Source organism: Manis javanica, chromosome 5 (assembly GCF_040802235.1).
Source record: "Manis javanica isolate MJ-LG chromosome 5, MJ_LKY, whole genome shotgun sequence".
NCBI classification, from domain to species: Eukaryota; Metazoa; Chordata; class Mammalia; order Pholidota; family Manidae; genus Manis; species Manis javanica.
In genome coordinates, this window is record NC_133160.1 from 53,416,276 (window position 1) to 53,440,601 (window position 24,326).

General features: G+C 36.6%; 1 protein-coding gene across 14 annotated transcripts in view; it reads left to right on the forward strand.

The window, feature by feature from the left end:
- ELF2 (E74 like ETS transcription factor 2) overlaps positions 1-24,326 on the forward strand; it is a 119,602-nt gene that overhangs the window by 86,892 nt on the left and 8,384 nt on the right. For 6 of the 14 annotated variants that reach the window (XM_073237037.1, XM_036998558.2, XM_036998551.2 and 3 more), the window contains 2 exons: positions 20,857-20,970; positions 22,330-22,536. In XM_073237037.1, coding sequence (XP_073093138.1) covers positions 20,857-20,970; positions 22,330-22,536 — 321 coding nt within the window. Of the gene's footprint in view, positions 1-12,027; positions 12,280-20,856; positions 20,971-22,329; positions 22,537-24,326 lie in introns of those variants that run through there. The other 8 variants (XM_073237038.1, XM_036998554.2, XM_017676171.3 and 5 more) reach the window with 7 other exon arrangements.

Below are 24,326 nucleotides of genomic sequence, written 5' to 3' on the forward strand. Positions count from 1 at the left end.
AAGGGTTTTGTAAAAGTGAGTGAAGTCAACTGAAAAGAAACAAATGGGGAAAAACAAAACCAGTTTATTATCAACAAAACCAGAAGGAAAGGATTTCAATAAGGGGTGGTCAATAATGTCTCTTGTTTGGAGAAGTAGAGTCAGATGAATATTAAGAGGAGGTTGCTGGGTTTGGCAATTAAAAGCTCAATGTTGAACTTTTAAAGAACTTTTCAGTGGGTAGGGTGAATCTGACCTTCCTGGAATCAGTCAAAATAGGATTTGACTTATATTTTAGTTAAGAACTCCATTATAAACTTCTTCATAAACATGCTAAACAAGAATCATATATTAGCTCTTGTAAAGTTTCAGAGGAATTGAAAAAAAAAATCCACGTATTCAAGATACTACACATGAATAAGCCCTTGAAATCGAGTTGTCATAAATGTTATTTAAAATGTAGAAATCAAGAACTATTTTAATTCACTTTGTGGGGTGTCATGCACATATGGGTGGTTAATAAATGCTACTTGAAAACAGTTGTTCATCTAACATCCATTAAAAAATAGTTGCAGTAATCAGTTGACAGTCTTCTAGGATTGGCTGCTAAGAATTGGAAGCAGGGTTTTGCCTAGTATAAGCCAGACAGTGAAGAATCAGCAAGCTCCAGGAGAGTCTGACTGAGGAACAACTTACATATAATGCAGAAAACATGATCATAAGCCAAATCATCAGCCTCACAAATAGTACATACTTGATCCTTCCTCATTATAGGGTTTTGATGGTCAATAAATGCATACGGCAGGATAATTTATGAAAAAATAACTTGTGGGAGTCATGGACCTGTTTGTGAACCTAAAAAATAGCCATGGTCCTTCTTATAAAACTGTACATTTTGCTAATACAATTGTGGTTTTGTAAACCCCCTATTAAAAAAAACGCATGCCTTATGAAGGCTTTTTTATACATAAAACTAATTTACTAACTTTCCTGTGTAATAATCCAAAATGTAACCCATACCCACTATTCTCTAATTCATGTTTAAACATTTTATTTATTTTTATTTATTTATTTTGATATCATTAATCTACAATTACATGAGGAACATTATGTTTACTAGACTCCCCCATCACAAAGTCCCCCCCACAAACCCCATTACAGTCACTGTCCATCAGTGTAGTAAGATGCTGTAGGGTCACTACTTGTCTTCTCTGTATTGCACAGTCCTCCCCGTGGCCCCCCCATTATACATGCTAATCATAATGCCCTCTTTCTTTTTCCCTGCCCTTATCCGTCCCTTCCCACCCATTCTCCCCAGTCCCTTTCCCTTTGGTAACTGTTAGTCCATTCTTGTGTTCTGTGAGTCTGCTGCTGTTTTGTTCCTTCAGTTTTCCTTTGTTCTTATATTTGGTACTTGTCTTTCTCCGCCTGGCTTATTTCACTGAGCATAATACCCTCTAGCTCGATCCATGTTGTTGCAAATGGTAGGATTTGTTTTCTTCTTAGGGGTAAATAATATTCCATTATGTATATGTACCACATCTTCTTTATCCATTCATCTACTGATGGACACTTAGGTTGCTTCCATTTCTTGGCTATTGTAAATAGTGCTGTGATAAACATAGGGGTGCATATGTCTTTTTCAAACTGGCTACTGCATTCTTAGGGTAAATTCCTAGGAGTGGAAATCCTGGGTCAAATGGTATTTCTATTTTTAGTTTTTTGAGGAACCTCCATATTGCTTTCCACAATGGTTGAACTAATTTACATTCCCACCAACAGTGTAGGAGGCTTCCCCTTTCTCCACAACCTCGCCAACATTTGTTTGTTGTTTGTCTTTTGGATGGTCGCGATCCTTACTGGTGTGAGGTGGTATCTCATTATGGTTTTAATTTGCATTTCTCTGATGACTAGCGATGTGGAGCATCTTTTCATGTGTCTGTTGGCGATCTGAATTTCTTCTTCGGAGAACTGTCTGTTCAGATCATGTACCCATTTTTAATTGGATTATTTGCTTTTTGTTTGTTGAGGTGCGTGAGCTCTTTATATATTTTGGATGTCAACCCTGTATCCGATCTATCATTTATGAATATATTCTACCATACTGTAGGATGCCTTTTTGTTCTATTGATGGTGTCCTTTGCTGTACAGAGAAGCTTTTCAGCTTGATATAGTCCCACTTGCTCATTTTTGCTTTTGTTTCCCTTGCCAGGGAGATATGTTAATGAAGAAGTCGCTTATGTTTATGTCCAAAAGATTTTTGCCTATGTTTTTTTCCTAAGAGTTTTATGGTTTCATGACTTACATTCAGAGCTTTGATCCATATTGAATTTGCTTTTGTGTATGGGGTTAGACAGTGATCCAGTTTCATTCTCTTACATGTAGCTGTCCAGTTTAGCCAGCACCATCTTTGAAGAGACTCTCATTTCCCCATTGTATGTCCATGGCTCCTTTATCAAATATTAATTGGGCATATATATTTGGGTTAATGTCTGGAGTCTCTTCTTTTCCACTGGACTGTGGCTCTGTTCTTGTGCCAGTACCAAATTGTCTTGACTCCTGTGGCTTTGTAGTAGAGCTTGAAGTTGGGAAATGAGATCCCCCCACTTTATTTTTCCTTGTCAGGATTGCTTTGGCTATTCGGGGTCTTTGGTGGCTCATGAATTTTATAACTATTTGTTCCAGTTCATTGAAGAATGCTGTTGGTATTTTGATAGGGATTGCATTGAATCTGTAGATTGCTTTAGGCAGGATGGCTATTTTGCCAATATTAATTCTTCCTAGCCAAGAGCATGGGATGAGTGTCCATTTGTTAGTGTCCTCGTTAATTTCTCTTAAGAGGGTCTTGTAGTTTTCAGGGTACAGGTCTTTCATTTCCTTGGTTAGGTTTATTCCTAGATATTTCATTCTTTTTGATGCAATTGTGAATGGAATTGTTTTTCTGATTTCTCTTTCTGCTAGTTCATTGTTAGCGTATAGGAAATCAACAGATTTCTGTTTATTAATTTTGAATCTTGCAACTTTGCTGAATTCAGATATTAGTTCTAGTAGTTTTAGAGTGGATTCTTTAGGGTTTTTTATGTACAATATCATGTCATCTGCAAATAGTGACAGTTCGACTTCTTCTTTACAATCTGGATTCCTTGTATTTCTTTGTGTTGTCTGATTGCCGTGGCTAGGACCTCCAGTACTATGTTGAGTAACAGTGGGGAGAGTGGGCCTCCCTGTCTTGATCCTGATCTTAAAGGAAAAGCTTTCAGCCTCTCGCTGTTCAGTATGATGTTGGCTGTGGGGTTATGGCCTTTATTATGTTGGGGTACTTGTCCTCTATACCCATTTTATTGAGAGTTTTTATCATGAATGTATGTTGAATTTTGTCAAATGCTTTTTCAGCATCTATGGAGATGATCATGTGATTTTTGTCCTTTTTTTTTTAATGTGGTGGATGATGTTGATGGATTTTCGAATGTTGTACCATCCTTGCATCCCTGGGATGAATCCCACTGGGTCATGTATTTTTGAATTCGGTTTCCTAATATTTTATTGAGTATTTTTGCATCTACGTTCATCAGGGATATTGGTCTGTAATTTTCTTTTTTGGTGGGGTCTTTGCCTGGTTTTGGTATTAGCGTAATGTTGCCTTCATGGAATGAGTTTAGGAGTATTCCCTCCTCTTCTATTTTTTGGAAAACTTTAAGGAGAATGGGTATTATGTCTTCTCTGTATGTCTGATAAAATTCCAAGGTAAATCCATCTGGCCCGGGGTTTTGTTCCAGGGTAGTTTTTTGATTACCACTTCAATTTCTTTGCTGGTAATTGGTTTGTTTAGATTTTGTGTTTACTCCTTGGTCAGTCTTGGAAGGTTATATTTTTCTAAGAAGTTGTCCATTTCTTCTAGGTTTTCCAGCTTGTTAGCATATAGGTTTTCATAGTATTCTCTAATAATTCTTTGTATTTCTGTGGGGTCTGTCGTGATTTTTCCTTTCTTGTTTCTGATTCTGTTGATGTGTGTTGATTCTCTTTTTCTCTTAATAAGTCTGGCTAGAGGCTTATCTATTCTGTTTATTTTCTCAAAGAACCAGCTCTTGGTTTCATTGATTTTTTTCTATTGTTTTATTCTTCTCAATTATATTTATTCTCTGATCTTTATTATGTCCCTCCTTCTGCTGACTTTAGGCCTCATTTGTTCTTCTTTTTCCAATTTTGATAACTGTGATGTTAGACTATTCATTTGGGATTGTTCTTCCTTCTTTAAATATGCCTGGATTGCTGTATGCTTTCCTCTTAAGACTGCTTTCGCTGTGTCCCATAGAAGTTGGGGCTTTGTGTTGTTGTCATTTGTTTCCATATATTGCTTGTTCTCTATTTTAATTTGGTCATTGATCCATTGATTATTTAGGAGCATGTTGTTAAGCCTCCATGTGTTTGTGGGCCTTTTTGCTTTCTTCATACAATTTAGTTCTAGTTTTATTCCTTTGTGGTCTGAAAAGTTGGTTGGTAGAATTTCAGTCTTTTTGAATTTACTGAGGCTCTTTTTATGGCCTAGTATGTGGTCTATTCTGCAGAATGTTCCATGTGCACTTGAGAAGAATGTGTATCCTGTTGCTTTTGGGTGTAGAGTTCTATAGATGTCTATTAGGTCCATCTGTTCTAGTGTGATGTTCAGTGCTTCTGTGTCCTTACTTATTTTCTGTCTGGTGGATCTGTCCTTTGGAGTGAATGGTGTGTTGAAGTCTCCTAAAATGGATGCATTGCATTCTATTTCCTCCTTTAGTTCTGTTAGTATTTGTTTCACATATGCTGGTGCTCCTGTGTTGGGTGCATATATATTTATAATGGTTATATTCTCTTGTTGGACTGAGCCTTTTATCATTATGTAATATCCTTCTTTATCTCTTGTGACTTTCTTTGTTTTGAAGTCTATTTTGTCTGATACTAGTACTGCAACTCCTGCTTTTTTCTCCCTGTTGTTTGCATGAAATATCTTTTTCCATCCCTTGACTTTTAGTCTGTGCATGTCTTTGGGTTTGAGGTGAGTTTCTTGCAAGTAGCATATAGATGGGTCTTGCTTTTTTATCTATTCTATTACTCTGTGTCTTTTGATTGGTGCATTCAGTCCATTTACATTTAGGGTGACTATTGAAAGATATGTACTTATTGCCATTGCAGGCTTTAGATTCATGGTTACCAAAGTTTCAAGGGTAGCTTCTTTAGTATCTTACTGTCAAACTTAACTCACTTATTGAGCTATTATAAACACAGTCTGATGATTCTTTATTTTTCTCCCTTCTTATTCGTCCTCCTCCATTCTTTATATGTTAGGTGTTTTATTCTGTAGAGTTTTGTGTTTCCTTTCACTGCTTTTGTGTGTAGTTGATTTTATGTTTTGCCTTTAGTTAGTATTTGGTTGGTCTGCTTTCTTTGCTGTGATTTTATTTTATGTGGTGACATCTATTTAGCCCTAGATGTGCTTCCATCTAGAGCAGTCCCTTTAAAATATCTTGTAGAGTTGGTTTGTGGGAGGCAAATTCTTTCAACTTTTGCTTGTCTGGGGATTGTTTAATCCCTCCTTCATATTTAAATGATAATCGTGCTGGATACAGTATTCTTGGTTCAAGGCCCTTCTGTTTCATTGCATTAAATATATCATGCCATTGTCTTCTGACCTGTAAGGTTTCTTTGAAATGATGATAGCCTGATGGGTTTTCCTTTGTAGGGAACCTTTCTTCTCTCTGGCTGCCTTTAATACTCTGTCTTTGTCCTTGATCTTTGCCATTTTAATTATTATGTGTCTTGGTGTTGTCCTCCTTGGGTACCTTGTGTTGGGAGATCTGTGGATCTCCATGGTCTGAGAGACTATTTCCTCCGCCAGTTTGGGGAAGTTTTCAGCAATTATTTCTTCAAAGATACTTTCTATCCCTTTTTCTCTCTCTTCTTTTTCTTGTACTCCTATAATGCAAATATTGGTACGTTTGGATTGGTAACACGTTTCTCTTAATATTCTTTCATTCCTGGAGATCCTTTTATCTCTCTCTGCCTCAGCTTCTCTGTGTTGCTGTTCTCTCATTTCGATTTCATCAACGGCCTCTTGCACCTCTTCCAGTCTCCTCTTAAGTCCTTCCAGAGATTGTTTTATTTCTGTATTCTCCCTCCTAACTTGATCCTTTAGCTCTTGCATATTTCTTTGCAGGTCCATCAGCATGGTTGTGACCTTTATTTTGATTTCTTTTTCAGGAAGATTGGTTAAATATATCTACTCAGGCTCCCTATCAGGGGTTTTCCGGGTAATTCTGGACTGGATCAAATTTTTCTGCCTTTCCTTGGAGATAGAGGTAGTCGTAGGCAGTTGGTGCATGTGTTAGCTGAAATAACAAAGTCCCTTCCTGCTTGCTGGTCACCTTGCCCTCCTCCACTGCCTTTGCAGGTTACCCGCACACAGGAAGCAGCTTCCAGTTTTATTTCCTGAGCTGCTGTGGTTGGGGTACCCCAGAGCCCTGCGTGGAGAGGCAGGCATGCTCGGTGTGCTCTCCTGTGAGAATGGCAACCCTTTGCGCCTTGTCCTGGCTTCCTCTGTCCCGGGCAGCTGTGTGCCGGTGGAGCCTCTGAGTGTGGCCTGGGTGGCTGCGGAAGAGGCTCTGGGTGGTTCCTGTGGGTGTGCCCGCTCCCAGGCTGCTCCTCTGCTATGGCGTGCCACACCGGAGGGGGAATGGACTGGAGGCTGTTTATTGCTGTGAGTGGCTTCAGAGGTGCGCTACCACCCGGGGGTTAGGGCACCCAAAGCTCCCCAGGATGCTGCCTTCCAGCTGTGAGGCCCCTGTCCCTTTAAAACTTTCAAAAAGCACTCGCTTTTCTTTTGTCCCAGGGGCACTGGTTGCGACTGTTCTATTCTCTAATATCCAGCACACCATGCACTGTGTGTTTGCAGTCCTGGTGTGGATGATTAGGGCTGGGTATTTAGCAGTTCTGCGCTTCCACTCGCTCCCTGCTCTAACTCCTCTCCTCCCACCGGTGGGCTGGAATGGGGGGTGTGCTCAGGTCCCACCGGGCTGCAGCTTGTATCTTATCTCCTTAATGAGGTGCTGAGTTCTTGCAGATGTAGATGTAGCCTGGCTGTTGAACTGTATCTTCTGGTCTGTCTTTTAGGAATAGTTGTATTTGTTGTATTTTCAAAAATATATATGGTTTGGGAGGAGATTTCCACTGCCCTCCTCACGCCGCCATCTTGGCTCCTTCATCGTTTAAACATTTTTATGTATCACAGTGTCTTTTATGAATTTCAGTCTCAGTGGACATTCTGTGTGAATTCAGAAGGCTTATTTTTTTTCTGTTACATAATTTAGGGCTACCGTAATAGGTGCCCACAATAGAAACTTGCTCAAAGAAAGTGCTTGATAATTATTTGTTGAATAAGTGAATGAATATGTGAACTATGTTCACATATCTTCATTCCAATAATGTTTTATAAAACCTTACTATTAAATAAAACAAATGAATATAAAAAACTGCAAATAGACTTAATTAATTATATGAAAATATGAAATAATTGATCTTTTCTCTTTGTAAATCTGTAGACTGCACTCCTGTGTCTATTGTCTATCTGCCAGTGCTGATGAACTAGATTTTTTAATGGTCGTAAATCACTTGATTCCAGCTTATTGTACTTGATTCACATTTTTTTAATAGCAGTTTTTCTTGACTTTTGTTTCTTCTGAACGTGCCCAACATACCACACGTCAACTTTGATTTTTATTTTTGGTTTGGCTGTATTAGAAAAGCTTATGTAGACTGGCTGCCTCTTAACTGTTGTCCTACAATTCACTGGTAAAAACTTTTTTTTTTCATTTTTTAAAAATTTCTCGGACACTTAACCATCACTTTAGCTTCTGACATTAAAAAGGAAAACAGCCATTTTATAATTTACAACTCATAAATACAATAGTAAAATTGGTTTAACTTTTCATCCACTTGATAACTTCTATGTTTTATAGAAGAAAATTGTTCTGTAGAATTTTTGACCTTGAAATCGTAAGATACTGTGTGACTTTGGTCAAATTATTTAAGTTCTTGGGATCTCAGTTTCCCGATGTGTAAAGTGGGGGGACTGGACTAAACTGATTATTCTTAAATAACTCTCCCATTGGTGGTTAAAGAGCTGTTGTTTCTAAAATAGGAACTAGGCATCCTTTTCCCAAATTAATGGTAAATGACATTAATGGATAGGTAGACTGTCTCCTCCCCTTGATTCCTACCCATAATTTTTTAAAACCATGAAGCCTATCGCCCTTCATTTGTACTAATACTAGATAGAGCACAGTTACATATTTGGTTTTAAAGTATAATATATCTAATTCATGGTAGTCAGAATAAGAGATCATGATGTTCAGGTTCTTTATATTATATATTTTTTGAAAACCTCTAGGTGATATGGGCTCTAGGCTCCTTCACCTGTGTACTAAATAAAGGTAAAATAAAAATGAAATAATCAGGATAAACAAAAATAAAAACAGTTGAAACTTACATGGTATTGGAAACAATTGGTGTTGGAATATGGAATTGGAAACATATCTCCCATTTTTTCCATCTTGGATACTACAGGACCATAAAATCATTCAGATAGCCAAGAGTATGTAATTATTTTTAGTTATATTAGACTTTAGTGATAATGATTACTTTATGAACACATTTTCAAAATGTAAAAGTTGGAGGATGAAAGAATTGATAACTGGACTATATGGTATAAAGAAATGGAAAGACTGCTCTGGACTCTGTAGTTGGAAGTTGGAGGTCATCTACAAATTTTACCCTTTTCTTTAAGCTCTGAAATGTGACAAGAGTATAAGCTGCTTCTTCCTTTTGTGTTATTAATTACTTTTTGCTGATTAACAAATCACTCCAAATTTAGCAGCTTAAAACAACAAACATTTATTATATTTTACAGTTTTTGAAGTTAAGGACTGGGGAGTGGCCTACCTGCATGGTTCTAGCTCAGGGTCTTTCATGAAGCTGCAGTCATCTGAAGGCTTGATTAGGGCTGCAGAGTCTGTCTCCCACATAACTCAGTCACAGGCCTACTGGCAGGATGCAGTCATTCCTTGCCTAATGAGCCTCTCCCCAGAGTTACTTGAGTATATTCGTGACATGGCCGTTGGCTTTCTCCAAGAATGACCCAAAAGGAGAAGATCAAGCATTCAGTTTCTGAAGTCATACACCATCACTTCAGCTTTCTTCTAGTAGTTAGAAGTGAGATATTAAGTCCAGCCCATGCTCAAAGGGAGAGGGGAATTAGGCTCTACCTCTTGAAGGGAGAAATGTAAAAGACTTTTCAGACAAGAAAATCCATAGGTATGAAATGCATCCTAACAGATAAACAGGCCTTGTTACATTGATACTTGAGGAGTATTTGAGAGTAAAGGTCTAGAGTCAGAGTGCTTGGACTCAAATTTGGACCCTGCCTCTCATTAGCTCTGTAAAGGAACCTTAGATTCTCACCTGTAAATAATAAGCACAAATACCTATTTCATAGGAACGCAGAGAAGAGTAAGTGAAGAAAGTAAAGGTAAAGCATTCAGCATGGAAGCTTTTATTTCAGTAAGAGTTAGCTGCTATTTGCCTTTACACAGCAATAACTTTTGATGTAGGGGATATCTTTCTATAATGTTATTAGCAGCATTTGAATTTGCTTTAAAGGGTCTACCTTGCTAACCCTACCTATTCTTACTCAATTTATTAGTTTGCTTATTAATACTTAATCTTGAAGATTTGAGCTATGTAGATGTATGTGTGTCTATCACACATAGACATACGTACATATATTCACATGGTTTGAGTCCTATTGTAATACATATGTATTTAAATCCTGCTCTATTTATATGCTAAAAATTCTTCAAATGCAGTTTTAATAGAACAATCCATTGAATGTCTTGATTATTTCCTCAGACTAGGCCCTAGAAATGAAATTCCTGGGTCAGAATATATGAACCTTTTTTAGATTCTTAATATATAATGTCACATTGCCTTCCTGAAAGTTTGTACCAATTTATATTTCCACCAGCAGGCTATCCTTATTTGCTATTCCCAATATAGTATTATTGGTCTCTAAAAAGTAGTGGGGCTTTTGAAAGCCTAGTTATAGTAGCAAGGTAGAATTCCATTAAAACTTAAGGAATTGTTTTTATAAGAGCTTTAAATATATGGGAATATTTTCCAGTCTTTCTGCATTAATCTCTTTTACATACATATGCATACATGTTATATATATGTGTGTATAAATAGTAAATATGAAGTACTAGTAGGAATAGATACAGCTTCTATTCTCTCAGAACTTAAAAAATAAGGCTGACATGTATACATAAATAATTAAGATGTACAGAAAATAAAATACACTATTCACTTCTTAAGATGTATCTCAAGAAGCAAACAGTAAGGTAAAAATTATGTACCAGAGTTCAAAACTGACTACCACGTCGAGAACAGTACAACTTCTCGAGCCAAATTAACCTGTTACTTTCAGAAAAAATAAACCTTTGGCTTACATTAATCTCTTCTCTCCTAAATACATAAAAAACTTCTGATTGATAGGAATGGAAATTGAGATTTACTATCAATTTCAATGATTTGCCTAAAGCCAGCAGTTTACCAGTGTCCCTTGTCATACCCCATCTGGAAACTGTCTCAGTTTAAGATGCTACCTATCAAAGGATAATCCTTATTTTAAATTAACTAGAAATAAAAAGGCTACCACTCACAGAGTTTCTCTTGTCCAATAGGTGGCAAGTTTACCTAGTTCAAGAAAGAGATCCTTACCGGGTTTAAGAAGAGTTGTACCTTGGAAATGGCTCATAGATTGTTTTTCCGGAGGGTGGGGATCATAGTGGTAGGGCTAGGAAAAGGGCCGAGAGAATAAATCAGTATTTAGAAGAAATGAAAACAAAACAAGTCATGGGCTACCTAAATCTATTCTGAAATTGCACTGACATTGTGGGCAAACTTTTGTAAAATGGTCCTACAATAATATTACCACTGGGAAAACTTTTTTTTCTCTCTGGACTACCAGCAGTTTGTTCAATTCAGATCATAAAAATTATGCATTAATATTTTAAATGTGTAACTGCCGAATCTTTGTGTTTATTCAGCAAATACTGGGCACTCCTTCTGTAAGAGGTAAATTTTGTGTAGAAACAACTTTAGGGCAACATTTTGTTTATTTTTATTATGAAATTCTGACACCAGGAAAGCTTGTTTTGATGAAGTCTCATCTGAGTCATTTTACTGGTTTGATTTCTTGTGTTAATAAATTTACTCACTAAAAGGCAATTTATCTCCTATTGTAATACATACTTCAATTGTAGTAAGTTTAGTTTACATGAAAATATTTTTTAAAGTAGATGATATAAATGAATACATTTACAAATGAACCGAATAGAAATGAAAAGGTACCCGAATTTCATGACTAGCAAACTGGGAAAGTACAATTTAATCCAGAGGTTGGCATGTTCTGCTGTTTACTAATAAATACCGGTTAAGTGTGCTCTCTAACACTTAAGTAGAGGGAAAAGGATGAAGTCGTTCTCTGAAAGTAATTGGAAGCTCCTTACTTTTTCCAAGTAATGTTTTTAGAATATTTTGTAGGCATGACTTTTGTTGGTATTCCTGTTTTAAAGTGTAGCTCTTTCAAGTGAACGGGTTGCATGTTGCATCAACTGTGAAACAGCCAAACAAGTTAAATAGCCACCTTTATTTACAGTTGCGGGACTAGGTTTTAGATCTCTTCAAGGAAGAAAATTTGATTAATGGCTCTTTTCCAGAGGGGGCACAATTAGAGACTTTTCCGCAGAGCTTGAAACGCGCCTCTTCCTACCGAAGGGCCGTGTCCCAGCGCGGCTCCCGGGGCGGTTTCCAGCCTCAGGTGTCCCTCTCGCCGCGAGCCGCAGCCACGCTCGGGGCGGGCGTCCGGGACTTCCTGTCTGGGCGCGGGGCGGAAGGATCGCGTTGCCAGCCGAGACGGTCGCCGCCGCCCCTGCCGTTAGGTGGTGGGGTTTCTCAGCCCCGCGGCGGGAGGCGGGCCGGCCTCGGCTTCCTGTCGGCGGACGCGCAAGGATCCGGGCGTCTGAGTGTGTGCGAGTGCGTGAGTGTGTGTCGGTCGCACGGCGTGTGTCTTCGGCCGCGGGTTCCGCCTCCTCCCCTGCCGCCGTTGCTCACGGTGTAAGTCAATGTGAAGCAGCAGCTCCAGCCCCGGGATAAACATGGCGACGTCTCTGCATGAGGGACCCACGAACCAGCTGGATCTGCTCATCCGGGCTGGTAAGGACATGGGAACTTTTCTCCTGTGCATCGGTGCAGCAGGGGAGGGGGTGCAGAGAGGGCGGGGTGACTCCCCTGTGGCGGTCAGCGCAGGGGTAACAGTGTCCACCTTAGTCGCCGGGGCGGCCGGGGGAAAGGGGGTTAGTGAATGAAGTAATGGAGGCGACGAATCAGGAAGTGATCACCTTGCAGAATAACCTGCCTGGAATCCGGCGCTGTCGCTCCAGGGCGGCTTAGCGAGCAGTGGCGGCGGCCGGGGCGGAGCGCTGGCAGCGGGTGCGGGAGTAGCGACCGCGGTTAAGTTGGGGACTCGGGGGCGGACGAGTTGTCCACTTCACGCCAGTTGCTGAGGAACCAGGAAGTGAGTGAGGCTGTTGTCTCTCGGCTGCACTTGCCACGCTGCCTGGCCGGAGAGACCGCTACTACCGGCGGTCGGGGGCGGCGGGCTTCTCCGGTGTACGCGCGCCACCCTCCCCGGTCTCCTGAGACTTGGTCCACGGATCTTCGACTTCCGCATGGACTAGGCAGCCTGGGCCATGTCCGGTAGACCGATACCCGCCAAAAAAAAAAAAAAAAAATGCCCCGGGTCTCTTAACATCCCCACCTTGTGCAGCCTCAAGAGTAACGGTTCTGGGGAGGGTCACTTATACCGTGAAGTAGCCCTGCACGAGGTTTCTTTCAGGGGTCCGCCTCCCTTTGCTTGTCTAATGGGCTAATGCGCGGCTGTGAAGTAGGTTTATGTCCCTTCCCTCGTGGGTTTTTTTTTTTAGTGGGGAGAATGGGAAGGACAGGGAATGTATCTTGTACCCCTGACCTGGAGCGTTAGGGCGTCAGAAAAGGACGTTTATTATGTAAACAGTGGGTGAATGTGAAGGAGTGGGGTGGGCTGGAGGGAGTCTTGGCCCCAGGGAAGTCTCAACACGGAATTGCCCCCTTTCCCCCTTCCCCCCCAAACCTCCCACCACAGCGGAAGCGCTTTGGAGAGGACAGAACGGACGGGATTGACAGGCCTCTGGTTCCAATCTGCTCTCTGAGATGTTCCAAATAAGAACGTTAATTTCGGGGGGCGGGACTCCGGGCGCGAGCTGGGCCAATGAAGGTTGGGCGGGAGTGAAGCTGACAATGTACGCATGGAATTGGAGGGAAGAGGAGTGTAAACACGGAAGTGGCCGCGGGGGTGGGGGTTGTGCAGGCCACTGCTGCAGCGGAAGGGCACGGACTTAAGTTACGCGGAAAAAGCAGCTTTACTTAATGGACAGCCCAGTGAGGGCCCTGAATCGATGCAGCAGTGCTTGAAATAGTATTTACTTACAGTGATGATAAGCACACAGTCCTTTACTTGGCTTCTATTTCATATCGCTGCTGATGGGAGATACCGAGGAGTAATACTGTAAAAGACCTGACTCTCTGGGAGCGCGAAATGAGTAGTTGGGTTGGTGAAATTGTAACTCAGTTCGATTGGGGGAAATCATGAACACGTGTATCTTTAAATTTGACAGAAGGACCTTAGGTTGAAGTAAAGCCTGGAATAATATAACCATATGTATTGCATAACACATAATGACCGACCAGCCTTTTATTCTGTAAAATGTAGCACTACTACACGATTCAAAGGTCCCAAAGAAAAATCAGTAAGTCATTAGTGACTTTCTGAAGTCATTAAAACACATTTGGCAGTTATCTTCTGATCAGAGCAGAAACTTAAGTATTAGTGAAGTGACAGGCAGAGTATGATGAGAACTTGGTTCCTTTGTGTGTTCAGTCCGTTAACATACTTTGAACTAAGGGAGGTAATTTTTGGGATTACATTATTGGCCCTAACGATATTTATAAATGTTTGGGTCAGTGGTATTTCTATTGAGTGTTGAATACATACATTTCAAGAAGTGTTTCCAGTGGTTGTGAATGTACCAGAACTTTAATATAGTCCCTGCAGTCAGAATTTTGAAAAATACGGTGAAGAGGGCTTAATTTTGCAAGTAGAAAGTATTTTTTTTATAAGCTTTTGGTATTAATAGTGAAATTGTGATCTGTAGATATTTTGCTTGGAGTGGATACATACAGACAATCTACAGTTTGAAAATTCAAAAGTTTTACTTCTTTTTAGTAAGGTGTTTTTTTTTTTCTTAGTTAAATGCCATTTTCCAGACCTACTGCATTTCTTTAGTGTATACAAATCTTACACTTGAAGTTTCCGTTATGATTATGATGTTCCGTAGTAAATACATTTTACTTAACAATTGTTTCAAATTATTTCCTCACTTCACGTAATTTGAAGCTCCTTTACAAGCCCGATTTTAGAAGGACTGAGACAGTTTGCCGATTTACTGAAGGTTTATGCAGTGAATGAGAAGTCGGGAAAGAAAGGTGGCCCAGAAAATGAAGAATCATGGATCTAAATCTTTATTGCTGCCAATTAATGATGTTGGGAGAGTTTGTAAAGTTTGTATTTGTAAAATGGATAGAATGGTACCTTTTTATTCCCTTGAGGGAAGTCATCAAGTGTTAGAGTCTAACATAGACAGATGAAAATCTACATAATATATAAATGTTAATATAACTACAGTGATTGCTACAATGGGTTGATAATGAGATGAAGGAAAACTTCTAGAGATAAGCTTTAAGTTGAATTTTGTTAGCATAATTTGTTTCTAAGCAAGTATAAAGCAGTAAGTTTTACCATGTATAGGTACTAGAGGATATACTTTTGCTTTTATTTCCTCCTTTAGAGGCTTAACTGCCAACTTTCAACTTTTGCTGTAGTTATCAACTATACTATCAAAGGAGTAAAGAATGAAATAAATAAAGCTTATTTATTAAAAGTTACTTTCATTTTAACAAGCAGAGTGTTTCTGTGGTAAACACTTGACATACTTTATAAAATTTTCACTGGGAACATGATGTGTGAGAAAGAGCCTTGACCCTTTTAAGTCAAGAGATGAGGATCTACATCTAGCTGTCACAAGCTAGCTTTGTGCTACTGACTTACCTCTTTAAGACTACATTTTCTGTAAGAGGAACAGGATTGACTAGGTGATCTCTAATAACTTACGTTCTAAAATTTTAAGTGGCTCAAGAAATTTGATGGAAAGTAAGGGTTTCTTTTTTTCTTGGATTTTTTTTTCACATTATACTGTTAATGAATGTAAAATCATTATGTAATTGGAGGTTATTAGCCAATCTTTTTGCCAAGTTACAACATGAGGCCATGTCTATATGTTGAATAAGACTATAGTTTGAATAATTTAATAATTTATGCTCATTTCTGATATGTGCATATATATATATATATATATATATATGTTAGGAAAAACAGGAAAATTAATTTTTAAAAAACATTTACATGAAGATATGGTATAGATATGGCTCGGATTTTTTAGAAGATTTTCAACTTACAATATTCTGCCTTATACTTTCCTTGACTTCTTTGAAAATTTAAGAATTGAAAATTCGGGTCACCGGAAGTTTTGTTCTACTAAATGATTTATTAAATGGAAGGGAAAAATTTTTCAGGAAATACAGCCAAAGTATTTTCAGTGACAAAACATATCTGTTTGACTTGTAAAAAAGTTCATTGTAAAATTTGAGCTTGAAAATCTCATTTCTAATTTACTGTAAATTGGAATATTTGCTATCAATCTTGGGAAGATCATCAGTATAAAAAAATTTTAGCAGGATATGAAAATATGAAGCATATATCGAAATTAGAAGAATGGCATTAATTTTTTTAACAACTTGAAAATGTTTAAGAAATTATTCTAATTAGGGTAATTATGAAATCATTTCCTTTAGAAACATTTGGTTGGTGGGGAAGGGTAGGCAGGAGAGTGTTCTTGATAATTATTTAAACTATGTTATTTACAGTTTAAATGTTCAAAAGGATGCAAAGATATGTTTATGAAAAGCCTTTTAAAAAATCCTTTATTTGTAAATGGACAAAGTACTATTGTACTTAAGGAAATAGAATCATAACTTTTCATCTATACACTGATGTTTACATTTTGAAGCTAAAACTTACAGAAATGTGAAGATAGAATTTGTGTGTTACTACATTTGATAATAAATTATAACTGCATTTCTTAAAAACTAAAAGCTCTGATCTCAGGATTCTGAGAGTCTAAAGATTCTTTCAGGGGCTCTGTGAAGTCAGTTGTTTTCATGGTAATCCTAAGATATTTTCTTTTCACTTTCACAAATGTTCAGAGGAATTTTCTAGAGCATACACGACTGATATTACAACAGATTGAATGAAACAGCAAATAAAAGAATTCAACTGCTTTCTACCATGTATTCAGATTTGCAAAATTGTAAAACAAAGTTACTAAGTTTTTCTTTGTTTTAGAAAAATTACTTTTCATAAAAGTACAATTTTAAGTATTGAGTTTATTATTTTTTAAAAATAAATATTGTAAAGTTTTTCTTAATTTTAATTTCAAATAGAATTTCTATCATAGGATTTACATAAACAAAATCTTTGTGATCCTCAATAATTTGAGTTTTAAGAGTTCTTTGACCAAAAAAGTTCTAGAATAGCTAGTTTTATTAAGCCTGTACTTTTCAGTACTATAGCCACTAGCCACATGTAGCTATTGAGTACTTGAAATGTGGCTGGAAACTGAATTTTTAATGTTTTTAAATTTTAATTCATTTAAACAAAAACTGAAGCAGTGGGAAACAACTTCATATTGATTACCTGTTTCAGTGACCATATTTTGGTATACTAAGTGAAATTAAAGGTATTTCATCTTCATACTTTTTAAAATGTGGATACTACAAATTTTAAAATCATATTTGGCTCACCTATTTTTAGAAGACAGCTCTACTTTAGAAAATAATTTTAGTCCTCTTTCCATTTTAAACCTTACAATGCAACTATATTAGAAAGTCAGAGAAGAACAGGTAAAGATGGAGGATCTTAGACTTTTACCTTTCCCCCCTTTCTATTGCATTCTTTTGTATTTGTCAGTAAACCTAGTCTTGTTACAGCCTTGGAGCATCAGAGGATAAATGTGCTAAGTTAGGTGTGACAGTTGAGTGATTACTTCGTAATATTAATTACGGTCTTTATTGTAGGGGAGTACTACTCATAACCTAATGAAGTGTTTTCTAATTTTTTCATTTACTCTCAAATTGCTGTCAGTTTTTACTTTTGACTTTAAGAACTTTGTTTTGAACTAGATCCGTTACCAGCATTCTCTTGTGTAAAGCTGAGAGGTATGTCTCTTGTCAGACTTAATTACCAAGTTTGGTATTTTGTAGCAGCTGTTGAGTGAGTCTGGAATAGTCCACCATACAAACACCAGTTGATTAGAAAGCTAGAAAGGGAACAAGAAGACTCTTACCATTAGTAAATGAAAGCTTGAGCAAATTTAATTTGGGGGACTATGATTAAAATTAAAGTATATTTGACATTTAGTTTTTCAAGGAGGGTTGACCAGCAACACTAACTACTAGTCCTAACTAGAAAATTATACCTGTCAGATTGCTTTTAGCTTCATTGTTTCTATTTTTTAAATGACTTAATTTTTTTTCCTCTCAATTTATACACAGGTCTAGAAAGGCACTAATCAAGTTTTAGTAGGAGACAAGGAATTTTCAGCCCTTGCTTGTAGTTTGCTTACTTCACACTGTTACACTGATGTTTATCCTTAAGAATTGTGTAGAATTTTAATTTAAATTTTGTCTGAATTATTGTTCTGAACAAAAAGGCATTGTGTGGGGTATGTGGGGGGGACATGATGATGGGGGGAGTCTAGTAAATATAATGTTGCTCATGTAATTGTAGATTAATGATACCAAAAAAAAGGCATTGTGAAAAGATTTAAAAAATTACAGAAACTTGAATAGGAGAAATACCTCTTCATTTTTTTTTTTTGTTATCAAAAACTACTTATGTCAACAAAACAAGGAAAAAGCTTGTTCACTTTTACAAAATGGGCGAAGTATTGGAAACTGTTGTGGATACATTATTGTAAATTGATCTGAATATGAGCTCTTAGGTGTTTGTTTAAATGTGCTTAGAGTTATTTTAGTTAGTAAATAAAAATGACAAAAGTAAAACTAGCAAGCACCAGAGAAAAACATCAGGACTCTATGTAAGCTGTTAGCTTACAGTAGTTATTACTTACAATAATTAGTTTGCACTTTATGTTGTTTTGAAATATTTTACTTCCATATATATTTTTGATACTCTGAACTATTAGTATAAGCTTCATGAGGCCAGAGGTCCAATTTACACTTATGTCTTAGGTTTATAGCATAGGGTCTGGTGCATGGTAAATGCTCAACAATCACTTGTTGACTGTACATAGAGTATTAGATCTTCTAATTGATAACTCACGGAGAACTTAGGCATCCTAAATTTAAAGTATGAATAAGTAAATTATCTTTTAAGTATGTATGTATTTTGTTTTACTCTGTAAATATAAAGTATTTCTGGGAAATAATATGTTAAATTTGGGGGAGAAGGTGAGGTTCAGGTCAGAAATATGAGCAAGAACACACACTTTTAAGAAATAATTTCCACTAACATGAAATCAGGGTTTTGAAAATGCACCTTAAACTACATTAAGAACTCAGGGCAGCATAAATATCTAACTGTTAGCTAGGCAAATTTCATTTTGCTTATAGCTTAAAACATTTAAGAGTCTGGTAAAATTCTTCTGCATTACTATCAAATACTTGAAGCTCTGATTTTAATATGGTAGAGTTTTTACGGTGTGTCTTAATACAATTACATAAGGAATTAGTTTACCCAGGATGATTTATTAATAGCACCTAAGACAACACCTAACTTGCAACACAAGCAGACTTGAAAGAGTATGAAGTCCCTAGAATAAATTTAAAAAACCTGAGAATTTGCTTTCCAAGGCTTAGTGTATGTAAGGGAGGTATTTAAAAAATACTTAAATGGCAATATATTTTATACTTACTAATATTAAGTAAGTTTCTTAAAGTTGAGCTAGAAGGACTGATTGAATCCCTCACTTCAGTGAAGCTGCAGATAAGAGTAAGCAGGGTCACCTAAAGATAGATTTACTTAGAGGTTTGGCTGCCTCTCTTGAATGGTTTCGCTTTGAGCAGATTTCCATAAATGGAAAGAGCAACTGGAGAGACCCGGTACCTTAGTTGCGAGAGTGTGGATGATGTGCAACAGGTGGTAGAACAGTCACTGGATTTTTTATAAATGCTCTCCAAATGATTGCTGTTTGAGGCTGAGGCTTCAGCATTTGTTTAATTTTGAGAGAGCATGAAAAACTTTCTTTCAATTAAAGTTTCCTGGAAAAAGTTTTAGAAGATTCATATCTGTAGCCTGTAGAAGTTGTGAATTGGTAATGTGGTTTTGGGAAATTAGTATATTTCCGTTTAGTTCCTATAGAAGACATCTTAAGAAAAATATGAAATTAGAAACTGTTATATTTTCGTGTTTCAGAACTGCTCACAAAGTAGAATATTCAGTATTTTAAGTCAGGATGTGAAAATAATACATCACAAATATACTAAGTTTGTGCTTGAATTGCCAATTTTCCTGTAAGGTCAGTGGGTTCTTAACTGCAGTACATGAAAGAAATACTGCATGCCTCCTATCTGATGAGTCTGTGTTTGGAACTACAGCAGATACAAAGATGAGACCTCAAGGAGCTTATAATCTTACAGGAGTGATAAGAAACCATCACTATTTATTGAATTCTTATTTATATGCTAGACATTATACATGTTTTTAATGATAATCACCTCACTTAATTCTCATAATTATTTGAGGTAAGCAATACTCCTGTTTTGTGAAAACACTGAGCCTTACAAGAAATTAAATTACTGGCTAAGGGTAACAAATTATAAGTGGCAGAAACTAGAACCTAAGCTATTTGTCCTGATAGCCTAAACTACTGCTGCACTTTACTGATTAGCAATGCATAAAGTGAATGCTGAAAGAGTTACATAAGGTGGTAGAATTAGATAGAAATGGCTTCATGGAAAAAGAAAAGCAAAGAACATAAACTTAAAAAAAAATTTATTGGCTAAAACCCAGAAATAGACTAGTGAGGTTCTGAAGAGTGGAAGGTTATTGCGAAGAAAGTTCCCAAGTACTCTGCCGCTAAAGCTGACACACTCACGCAACAGGGCCTGAGAGAACTGAGTTATTAAATTAACCTTGAAACACGTTTTTCTGAATGGTTCTGCTAGGTAGGTATTACTTCAGATTTTATTAGCAGTTTATCAAAATATATTATTGACCTATTGGATTGTTAAGCTACAATGATTGCTCCCAGCCTCCTGCCAAGTTAGTTTTGGCCTTAAATTGATACAGGATACAAATTTAAGGTGTCTTTGTTTTTCTTTAGATAAAATTTAAAAATTCCTTAGTAGTTTCTAACCAATCTCAATAATTGTTATAATCGACATTCATTTTACTGAGCGTAGATACTAGATTTTTTTGATTTTTAAATTATTTCTGTAATTTGTATGGACTAATACATATTGATGACTTATTCATGAGAGATAATTTATATTTGTATGTTTTAATTTAGCAATGTGTTCAGTGCATTTTAAATTGAGTAGAATTTGTTTTCCCCCCAGTGGAAGCATCAGTTCATAGCAGTAATGCACACTGTACAGATAAGACAATTGAAGCTGCAGAAGCCTTGCTTCATATGGAATCTCCTACCTGCTTGAGGGATTCAAGAAGTCCTGGTATGTCAACGATTCTTTTTTTATAATGATCGTGTCACATCATTTCATGTATCTAGAATGAAAGTTCTTTTAAATACAAGGGGATTGTTGGTGTTCATAAAGTCTGCTGTGACAATAATTACTGATTTTTATTTGTAAAGTTCCCAAGTCTTAAATACTTAGAATACTTAATTTTCATAACATGATATGAGAAATGCCCACTGTAGACAGCTAAATGTTTATTAAATTGTTATTTATACTATCACATCTTATTTCCTTAACTCTTGAAAAATTATAAACTTTGTGGTCCTTGAGAGAATGGCAGGTGGGGGAAGCTGCCTCCTATGACCACTTTCAGTCCTTTAATAATAAATGGCAATGACTCCAGAGACTTTTCCAGGTGGAATGAGGAGTAGCTTCCACCATTTCCTCATACCCCCTATAGGCGGCAAGTTTTCCTTTTCTTTTGTTCCTTCTTTGCCTTTAAGACTGCCTTTGAGAGTCATTTTATCCTAATTTTATTGTCTAAATGTCAATTTGATGTAATAGAGTAAGATTGGCCCCTCTTATAGGGATTTATAATAAATACTAAGAGCAACTGTATTTTTTAATTAGAATAGAAATCCCATGTATTATTCAGGGAAATGAGGAAAAACCTAGGGCATTTGGTCAGTGTGTTAATCCATAGGATGGATTTATTCTCTTAATTAAAATAGAAATGTCATATCCAGATTATTTATGCACATTGAAAGGAAGCTATCATACCATTGTTGTATGTAATAGAAGACCACATGGCATTCTGTATGTATTGTTCTAGTGACCCAAAATATCAGGACTGTTCATTAAGTAAAATTTTAAATACTGAAAGATACCATTCAAGGTTTTCCTTTTTTCATATTCTAAAATGAACTGTAAATACTTTCTTTTCACTGAATACAATGTTAGATGTTGTTCATTTTATACTATGTATTACCTAGTTAGAGAATAATGATGGATAATCAGAAGAAAAATAGTTTTAACAAACTTGCTATATACTGTTATTTTATTTTCAATTATTTTCCCAATTTTCAAAATTATTCAAAGTCTTAAAATGAATTTGAAAGTATCTAAAAGTGTGAAGAAAAGTGGGGATGAAGAGTAACTATTCATGGTCCCTGCCCTACTCAGAGGATTAACATTTCCTTCAACTCAATTTTCTTTGCATTTATTTCCCTACATACTATAGATCATGTTGCATTTTCAGCAAATTAACATCATGCTGTCATCCTGCTTTGATGAATTCTTAATAAACCTCACCTCTACTCAATATTGAATTGTCCACATTAAGAAAGAAGCATTAATAGGGGTAGGAAATTTTAATTTTTCAACTTTTTTTTATAGTGGAAGTGTTTGTCCCTCCTTGTGTATCAACTCCAGAATTTATCCATGCTGCTATGAGACCAGATGTCATTACGGAAACTGTGGTGGAGGTGTCAACTGAAGAGCCTGAACCAATGGATACCTCTCCTATTCCTACATCACCGGGTAGCCATGAGCCAATGAGAAAGAAAAAAGGTGGAGTGTATTTACAGATTGCTGGGAAAGCAGGTGGCATTTTTTCTGGTATCTTTTTTCCCATCAAGGGACATAAGAAAAATATAAAATATGCAAATATGCTGTAGATTTATGATTGATGGTATCTTAACTAGGTAGTCTCAAGGAATCAACAAATTGAGATTTTAATTTTGTGTTTTAACATATTCATACAGTGTTTGAGCCCTAAAAGTAAGTTGCTTGATAAAGAGAGTATAACAGGTGTTGGACACACAGAAGGAAGATCAGAGATTCACTGCCCATTTGGCTACTTTCTGATCATTTTGGGTACTTGGTTACTTTAAAAATTTTTTAAATTTTACTTAAAAAAATTTATTTTCTCTGTTTTTCTTAATCTTCCCATTCTTTTGTGGACATTAAAATAAAAATCCAGCGCTCTTTTCTTCCCCATACTTTTTGCTTTGAAACACCAAGCCTGCTAATAGGGATTTCTAAGTGGACTAAACTCACCAGTGGGTAAAGCGCATTTCCACTTACTTTTTGACTTCTGCTGACCCTTCTGCTTACCTGATATACCAGTGGGCGAGGAACAGGCTCCAGCACATTTCCAGCATCCCAAGGAGATGGGCAGCAAGTGGGTCCATTTCCTATTTGAATCAAAGGCAAAACTTAAAGGAAATGAAATCCTATATAAGTGGGTACTCATCTAATTCCACTTTCTTCCCTATCTCTTTCATCACATTTTAGCATGGAAAAAAGGACAAAAGTTAAGGGAAAACTTGTGTAAGAAATAATCTTATTTTCTTTCACTTGTTAGAGGTACTTCAAATTGCTATGATGTTCGTGGGCCTCTGCTCATTGCTATGAGGGATACAGTGAAGAATAAAGATAGAGTACCCTCCCTCATATAATACATATAGATTATCTGTATCTTGGGAGATATGAATGAGAGAATTTAGAGGGAAGAATTACTTTTTGCTGTAAATGTTTAAAAACAAAAGATACATATAAAGAGTCCTTTTTACCTACTGCCCACTGTAGCCTTAGTCTGGTTATATTTACTGGGAGCTATTACAAAAGTACTTAAGAAAATTTTAGATTTAAAAGAAGATGGAAAAGACCATGAAAAGCTGGGATCATGTAGGGAAACAAGACCTTTAGATAAACAGGTTGATCTGCCTATGTGGTATAATATAAATCAGCAAATAATTTGCCAATTTAATACTAATTTTATGTTTGAAAAATCGATGGTCCTAATGTCCAATTTAAGATGATATATACCATCATTATTATTGGTGGTTAAGTGCACATACAAAGTTGGGACATACAAAGTTATGTAGGTTATTTAAAAGCAGAGCCTTCTTTTTATTTCCAGAGCTTTTAATACATCAGTGTGTTGTAAGTCTCCAAGTCAAGATACCATGCAGTATTCTGAAAGTTAATTGGACTGTAGCACCCTTTATTTCTACTGAATATGATTGGGGAAATGCTGCTTTGTAAGAGAATAAATTACACTTTTTTTGACTGACCTTTCCATTAAGGAAGCTGGGCTTTTGTGCTTTTATTTAGGAGATGGTAAAGATGTTATTACTCAGTGATTCATATATATATATATATATATGAATATACTACTTATATATATATATATAGAATATATATATATACTACTTAAATTGAAAAACTAAGCTGTATTCTGATAAGGAAACCAATGAACTTTCCATTTTAAACTTTGACAAAGCATACTTTTCATTGAGCAGTTATCATAATGAAATCCTAGAATGTAATAGCTGTGTATTTTGAAATAAAAATTAAGACACTTTAGGTCTTTATTTAGCTCTAAATAA